Source organism: Mastomys coucha, unplaced genomic scaffold (genome assembly GCF_008632895.1).
Source record: "Mastomys coucha isolate ucsf_1 unplaced genomic scaffold, UCSF_Mcou_1 pScaffold21, whole genome shotgun sequence".
In the NCBI taxonomy this organism is placed as follows: domain Eukaryota; kingdom Metazoa; phylum Chordata; class Mammalia; order Rodentia; family Muridae; genus Mastomys; species Mastomys coucha.
The window spans coordinates 87,079,267-87,087,722 of record NW_022196904.1 but is presented as its reverse complement, the minus strand read 5'-3'; the positions used below and the strand labels follow the sequence as shown (position 1 = coordinate 87,087,722).

At 35.7% G+C, this 8,456-nt stretch overlaps 1 protein-coding gene across 1 annotated transcript in view; it reads left to right on the top strand.

The window, feature by feature from the left end:
* Window positions 1–8,456, top strand: part of Acer3 (alkaline ceramidase 3) — a 94,204-nt gene that overhangs the window by 34,937 nt on the left and 50,811 nt on the right. The window contains exon 2 of the mRNA XM_031387446.1: window positions 5,685–5,795. Within this exon, the coding sequence (XP_031243306.1) occupies window positions 5,685–5,795 (111 nt within the window). The remainder of the gene's footprint in view (window positions 1–5,684; window positions 5,796–8,456) is intronic.

The window sequence follows — 8,456 nt, the reverse complement described above, 5'->3', positions numbered from 1 at the left end:
GGAACTCACTCTGTAGAGCAGGCTGGCCTCGAACTCAGAAATCCACCTGCCTCTGCCTCCCAGGTGCTAGGATTAAAGGCATGTAAAAGTACATGCCTTTAATCCTAGCACCTGGGAGGCAGAGGCTCCCAGGCCTGGTCTGCCTTGGCCTGCCTTGAATTCTTTTTTTTAAATTTTAAACTATTTTATTAATTATTAATTATTTGAGAGTTTCATATACAATATTTGATAATACTCATTCTTCCAGATCCATCCCTTATGCTATGGCCACCTTATGTTGTGTCATTAATTTTATTTTTCAAAAAATACATTGAATTCTATCACTGTTGCTTAGATTGTCTTAGATGTGTTGCCATCCACTGAGACTGCTAGATCAACCAAGGGTACACCCTTAAAGAAAGCTCACTCCCTTTATCTTCTGCCTTGTATTCTTAAATGAGTTGTACAAGCACAATTCCTTTCTAAGAGTAATAAAATTAATTTTGAATTTTGTATCAATGTAAAGATATATACCAATGAAAACTTTAAATCTGTATCAATATATAAATTCTGTATCAATGTAAGAAAATATAACTTCAATTCTGCATTAAAATGTAAAAGATGAATTTTTTAAGGAGTAGAGAGGAGTAGGAAAATTGGAATGTAAGGTTATGGCTATAACATGTTTTTGTTATGAGTAAATTGAAGTAAAAGCAAAGATTGTCCCTTGCCTCAAGGACAAAGCATAGATTTGTATGTTATGTACAAGGTCTGTATTTGAGCTAATAACAAAATTTGCAGTTAAAAACTATTTCTTCCCAGAATCCAGAAAACACTTATCTGATATTGTCAACTACTCTAGTTTTTGTTAAGAATGTAAAATACAAAGAGATGAAATTGTTGCTTTTGTTCTTTTTCATAAATGTTCTGTTTCCCATGCCATAGATATCTTCTATGATATTTGCTCTGCTTTTGGTGTGTTAAAATTTCCCAAGGTGTGCTATTTTCTTAGTCACAGTCCTAAAATCTTATAGCACCATGCTTCTTCTTTAGAAATTTCAAAAAATATTGTAGAATAAACTTTTTGAATACAGTTACTCTGTGGTACATTTGAGGCATCCACTGAAGACAGAGAATCTGTCTTCATTGGAAGACATCCACCTTCCCAGTTTCATTTTCATGAGTGGTCCTCATCTTTACCCTTCTATGATGGAAATACTGAGGTGAATTCCTCAGTTGCTTTTAGATTCTATGGTATTCTCAACTATGCACATAGCTGAAATAACATCCTTCCAAGTCATTATTTTTGTCTTTCCTCTCAAGGGCTCATCTAGTGGTTTTGTTCAATCAAATAGCAGCACTTTTGTAGTTTCCCATTCTGAATAGCTCAGCACTTTTCAATGTTGAAAAAAAGTTACTAGTCTGCTTTGTGAATAGCCATAATATTTGGAAACTACTTTCTAGAAATTTTACTTTTTTATGTATGTGAGTATTTTGCCAACATTTATATATGTAAGCCACATCATTCTGCAGCTTCCTCTGTATTTCTTAATGCTTTTTTCTTCTTCAGAGCAATAAGCCAACATTTGTTGTTGTAGGACACATGAAGTAACAAGGCACTGAATGTTGGTTACTTTGGTCCTTGTCTTTTTATTTTCTTTGTTTAAGGGCTTCCTAAAAACACACTGGTGGGCATCATCTTGCAATTGTGTGTGTGTGTGTGTGTGTGTGTGTGTGTGTGTGTGTGTGTGTGTGTTCTTAATGGACAACCTATATGTTAAGTTCAGAAAAATCATGTGGTGCATATTTTTGAATTGGTGATTTGAAATCTTTGTTGAACTGGCCATTTTCATTTAAGTTTTTTCTGTGTAGCTGGAGAGATGGTTCAGTGGTTAGGAGGACTTGTTGCTCTTGCATAGGACACACAGCTTCAGTTTACAGAACCCACACGTTGGCTCATGATCATCTGTAACTCCAGTTCTAGAGGATCTGATGCCTTCTTCCAACCTCTCTGGGCAATATATGAATCTTACAACCAAATTTTTAGTTCTATAAAGATATTTGTATTGATTGTACAAGTTGCACAAATCAGTTAAGGATAAAATTTTGCTCTTTGAGCAGGTGAAAGTTTGATCAATAGTTTGATCAATAACCAGTTGTAATAAATCTTCATTCATGCCAAGTGAAGGATGGCATGATGAATTTTCAGGGTTCCATAATCACCAAGATTTATTGGCTAATTTTAGCTGAATTTTTGGCTAGAGACATTTTTATGTCAAAGCCAGTTTCAGAACTGTTACCATGTGGAGGGATCAGCAAATCATGTTACCTGTCCTGTTTAGTCCTAGGAATTTTTCTTTCCTGTTTGTAGCCAAGATCTTCAGGGGCTCTTCCCCCGTCATATCTGATCCATATTGCTTTGGTAAAGGTACAGAGCCTTTTCTTCTTTCCTGTTCACACAAATGCAGAGCGTCTCTCCCAAAGCAGCATGTCCTTGGTCTGGCAACCTGAAATCGATTGGTTCAGTTTAGCAGCCTCCTTTATTTCTTAGGGCCTGCTCAGCTCTGACTTCTCTCCCAGAGGATTAGTAATGTCGTTAATACCACCAAACTTATAACCATCTTCATTTTGATAATTATACTCACCTTGCACCTACTATTCCTTATTCTGGAGAATTCTCTTCTTATAAACTAGCTACTCTAATTCCTTCCTTTTAATTAATAATATATCCTTGAACTTTTGAGATTCTTCTACCTCTGCCTCCCAAATGGTGGGATTATAGGTATATTACACCAGGTGACCTGGCTTCATCCTTTTTTTTTTTCTTTTTTCTTTTTTTTGAGCTGAGTCTCAAGTAGTCCAAGCTGGCGTTCAATTCACTATGGAGCTGAGGATAACCTTAAATTTCTGAACTTCATGTTCACAAGTAAAGGAATTATACCAGGCATGCACCACCATGCCTGGTTAGTGTGATGTTAGGAATCACTTCCTTGCATCTAGTGTTTCATGCATGATAGGCAAGAACTCTGCCAACTAAGGTACATCTCAGCCCCTTCAGTAATTCTTTATTGTAAACTTTTCCTGCTCAGATTGCTTCATGGTTTATCAATTCTGGTTAGAACCTGATTAATAGCAGTTTTTAATAACAATGTTTTTGAGTCTACAATAATGTATGTTATTTTCATTTAGTAAATCTAAATTGGCTATCATTTATATAATTTCTTATTTAAAGAGCAATTTTATGTCTTTTGTTTAAATCAACTTTTTAATTTTCTGTTGTTTCATTGCTCTTACCTTACCCTACTGTTGGAGGACTGAACCAGGGTGTTGTGCTTGTTAGGCAAGCACTCTACCACTGAGTTAAATTCCCAACTCCAACATCAGCTTTTTAAAAATATAGGGCTGGAGGGTTGGGTCAGAGGTTAACAGCACTTATTGCTCTTGAAGAGGACCCTAGTTCATTCTCACATGGTACCTGACAGTGACCTCTACCTCTAGTTCCAGGGGACCTTATGCCTTTTCCTGACAGCCAGTGTATATCAACATCTGCAGTTGCTCGTCCTTTATATAAAATGGTATAATATTCTTATTTAATCTGCACATCCTTCGATATGCATCATGGTTTGTTGATTACTTATAATACCTAACACAATGAAAATATTATATGTTACTATACTTTATTATTGAGGCAGTAAGTGTAGCTGCCAGCAGCCACTCATACGAATGGGTTTTCTAGAATGGAGGTCAAGGCCTGAATAATTTGGGGTACTGGAAATGTGGGAAGGGTTTGAAAAAATTAGACCAAACACATGGTGTGCTTTCAGTCCGCCATCATTCATTGAATTCCTCTTTGTTACAAGCAAACAGGTAGATAGGTAAAGCAAAAACCCTCCCCCAAGTTTGTCAGCAAGTTGGCCCAATCAGTAGCTTCATCTTCAGTGTCTGGAGGCAGGACTTCTGGTGTAACTGGAACTTGGAGAGAGGCATGGCAATTAGCAGGAGGTGGGCAGAAAGGCGTGGCTATCTATGGCAAGGCGGGGTCTGAAGAATCAGCCCTCAGCTGTAGGAGGGTCACAGAAAGGACAAGAAAATGTCTGTGTTTAGTATAAGCATTTTAAAAAAATGTTTCTAGTATGTGGTGGGTTGAATCCACTAATATGGAATTGACATATATGGAGAACCAACTCTATGTGGTCACTCTTTACAGTATTACATGTAATTGAGTTAGCCTACTATTTAGCACAAGCCTGTTTTACTAAACTCTAATTCAGATTTTCTAATACTTCCATTAAATTTCCCATTAAGTTTTTGGCCCTTTTTTTGCCTATTTTTCCTTGGAAATATCCCACAGTTTTTGGCTTTCCTGCTTTATTTTCACATATGTCCTCTGATATTTTGGACAACAGTTTTTTACTTACCTGTGTTGCAACCTCTGTTCTTAGATTTTTATATCATCTTTCTTATAGTTAATATTTTTATTTTGGCTCATTATATCTAATTGGTTCTAGAAAAAAGATGTGTTGCAAATATACCTTTTCAGTCCTTGATTGTTTAAGAAAATGTCTTCATTCTGCTTTTTCAATTAATTGAAGATTTATCTTGATATTAGTAACTATATTGAAAATCATTCACTTGAAACATTAAAAATATGCTACTCATCTCTGCCTATAATAAAATTTGTATTGTTCACTCATTTCTTTCCTTGTTTTACTAACTTAACTTTTGTGACTTGTTTTTTTCTTTTGCTCTTCATGTTTGAACTTTGTTTTTATTTTTATCATGTTTTATTTGTTTACATGTATGCACATGCGTATGCATTCTAGAACACATGTGGAAGTTCGAAAACAATGTGAAGGAATTGATTATTCCAACATATATTTGGACCCCAAGGATTAAAATCAGGTCATCAGTCTTGGCGAAACACCTTTGTCTGCTGAGATTTTTTGCTGTTCCTCAGAGCTTTGTGTTTTTAAAGATGAAAACAAGTCATATAAGATCCATTGTATTACAGAAAAGTTAAATTTTAAAAATCTACCACCTTGTATCTTGTAAACTAAGAACATTACAAGAATATTACAAGCAAAATAGTGACATACATAAAATGTGGACATTCAGTTGATTGCTTTTCAATTGCAGAGTCAAAATTATGAGTTATTTATATTATTATTAATTATAGTATATGATATTATATTATACTTTATTTATTATAATGTTAGTATTTATATTATCATTCACTTGCAGAGAACCACGTTTTGTGTAACATTGGTATAGACTTCCATCTTCAGCTAGCTTGCTGTTTTATCTCTGGGATCCTTTACTTGCTTTTAGAATTTAGAAGTTGCTATACTATAAAACATTCTTATTTTAATTTTTTAGGAAGTATCTATGTTTTATTTGATTATTTTGAGCAATTTTTATTGAATTAAGACATTTTTATAGTACTTTGATATCTTATCACAGTCTTTCCAAGGAATTTCTTTTTGGGGGGCGGGGGGTGAGACAGGGTTTCTCTGTGTAGCCCTGGCTCACTGGCCTCAAACTCAGAAATCTGCCTGCCCCTGCCTCCCAAGTACTGGGATTAAAGGCATGTGCCACCACTGCCCAGCCCCAAGGAATTTCTTACTTAACTATTGCTAAAGACCAAATGAATGTGTCCTTAAGTGTTACTGGTTAATCTAAATATCTTCTTGGTTTTTCTCCTGTAGGGAATACAGTGAGTAACCTGATTATGATCATACCTCCAATTTTTGGTGCAATTCAAGGCATTAGAGATAGACTGGAGAAACGGTACATTGCTGCTTACGTAGCACTCACAGGTATGTAGACTACTCCATCTGAAAAACAATATGCATTGGATGCTCATTCTCATTTATTTCTAAAAGCAATTACTTGGTATACAATTTGAACACAATTTGAAACAGAGTTGAAACTTCACAGACCTTGACAGTGACTTGAACTGCAATTTTGAATAACTTTTTTGAAAAAGTTCAGACTATAACTGTACAGAATAGAGGTAATAAAATAAATGTTTTTATACCCAACTTTGCCAGACCAGTAGTTTTTCAAGCTTCAGATCTTAACTTTTTCTTTTTAAAGGAAATATGTCACTGCAGACAAAATAGTTTTCTTGTATTTCTTCCTTTTTTTTCCTTCTTAGTTTAGCTTCTCACCCTAAGAGCTAAACTCTATTTTAAATTACATCTTATAATTTTCTTATACACTCTTACATTTACACTGTAAAAATCTGTAACCTCTCAAATAGTGAATAGGGACTGAGTATGGTAGTACATGCTTACAATCCCTGCACTTCAGAGACTGAGGCAGAAAGACCAAGAGTTTGAAACCATCATATTATACATAAGCAAAACTCAGTTTCAAAGAAAAATTATGTAATATTCTTGTCAGAAAAACAAGATATAAAAATTATATCAATGAAAATTCAAGAGTCTTTTATACTAAACATAGTTTGTATCATTCTGTTATCTTTTGAAATTAAACATTATTGCATATGAAATAAATTATAGTTAGCTATAGATATTAAAAACTCTATTATTAGCCGGGCAGTGGTGGTGCATGCCTTAATCCCAGCACTTGGGAGGCAGAGACAGGCGGATTTCTGAGTTCGAGGCCAGCCTGGTCTACAGAGTGAGTTGCAGGATAGCTAGGGCTACACAGAGAAACCCTGTCTTGAAAAACCAAAAAAACAACAACAACAACAACAACAAAACAAAAACAAAAACCTCTATTATTTTGACAGATGGGGGCAGCATGAAGTAAGGTTCTTATAAACTATTTGTAACCTTTTACTCTGAATAGAGTAGCCTTCCCTCCTCTGAAAACAGTTTCTTTCCATACAGAATTACTTTTTTTTACATTTTTTATTAGATATTTTCTTTATTTACATGTCATATGATATCTCCTTTCCCAGTTTCCCCTCTAAAAAAAAAAGAAATAAAATAAAATAAAAATAAAATAAAAAACAAACACAAAAACAACAAAAACAACCAACCAAACAAAACCTGTTCCCTCCCCACTCCCCTTGCTCACCAACCTACCCTCTCCTGCTTCCTGGCCCTGGCATTCCCCTACACTGGAGCATAGAACCTTCACAGGGCCAAGGGCCTTTCCTCCCATTGATGAACAACTAGGCCATCTTCTGCTACATATGCATCTGGGGCCATGAGTCCCACCATGTGTACTCTTTGGTTGGTGGTTTAGTCCCTGGGAGCTCTGAGGGTACTAGTTAGTTCATAATGTTGTTCATCCTAAAGGGCTACAAACCCTTCAACTCCTTGGGTCCTTTCTCTAGCTCCTTCATTGGGGACCCTGTACTCAGTCCAATGGATGGCTGTGAGCCTCTTCTTCTATATTAGTTGGGTACTGTCAGAGCCTCTCTGACAGCTATATTAGGCTCCTGTCAGGCAGCACTTGCTGGCATCCACATTAGTGTCTGGATTTGATGATTGAATATGGGAAGGATTCCCAGGTAGAGCAGTCTCTGGATTGTCCTTCCTTCTGTCTCTGTTCCATAGTTTGTCTCTGTAACTCCTTCCATGGGAAGGAATGAAGTATAAAGCAAAAGCAACGCCTTTTGGTTGACATAAATTCTTCCCTCAATTAATTTAAAAGTAGATGTTATAATTTAATCTTTCTAACTTAAGTAAACAGTCTCAAATGAAGAAATAAACACCAAAAGGTGCTACATATGAGAGATAATGTCCATAAATGGTCTAGTGTTAACGAGAGGTCTCACATAACATCTACTCATGGACAAGAGTATCTGCGAAAGCCTCAGGATTCGGTAGGATGCTAAGCAAGTTCAATATAGTCTGAGACCTAAGAGGATTGTTTTGAGAGTGTACACTCACAAGCAAGCCTGCTTTATAAAAAATGCTAAAGGAGTCTCTTTAACCAATAGAAAAGGACATCAATGAGTAACTTAAACGTATGAAGGTATACAATTCACAATTAAAGTATACAGTAAAAATTAGGATTTCCCAATGATTTATTGTGATCTATAAGTTAATTACATCTTTGTTATGAAAGATAAAAGACAAATCTACTAAAGTAATGATAACTAATAATGGTGTGGATGAGAATATAAAAATTTGTGACATCAGAAATTAAAATTTAGGAAAAGTTAAAATATGAAGGTTTTTTTCTTCTGTGTGATCAAATGAGTTGTTTGGTTTTTTTTAAAAAATCACATTTTTTTTTTGTTCTTTTTTGAGACAGGGTTTCTCTGTATAGCCCTGGTTGTCTTGGAACTCACTAGGACCAGGCTAGCCTTGAACTCAGAAAACTGCCTGTCTCTGCCTCCCAAGTGCTGGGATTAAAGGCATGCACCACCACTGCCCAGCTTCAAATGAGGTGGTTTTGTTTTGGTTTGGTTTGTTTTGGTTTGGTTTGGTTTTTTGAGACAGAGTTTCTCTGTATATCCCTGGCTGTCCTGGAACTCACTCTGTAGACCAGGCTGG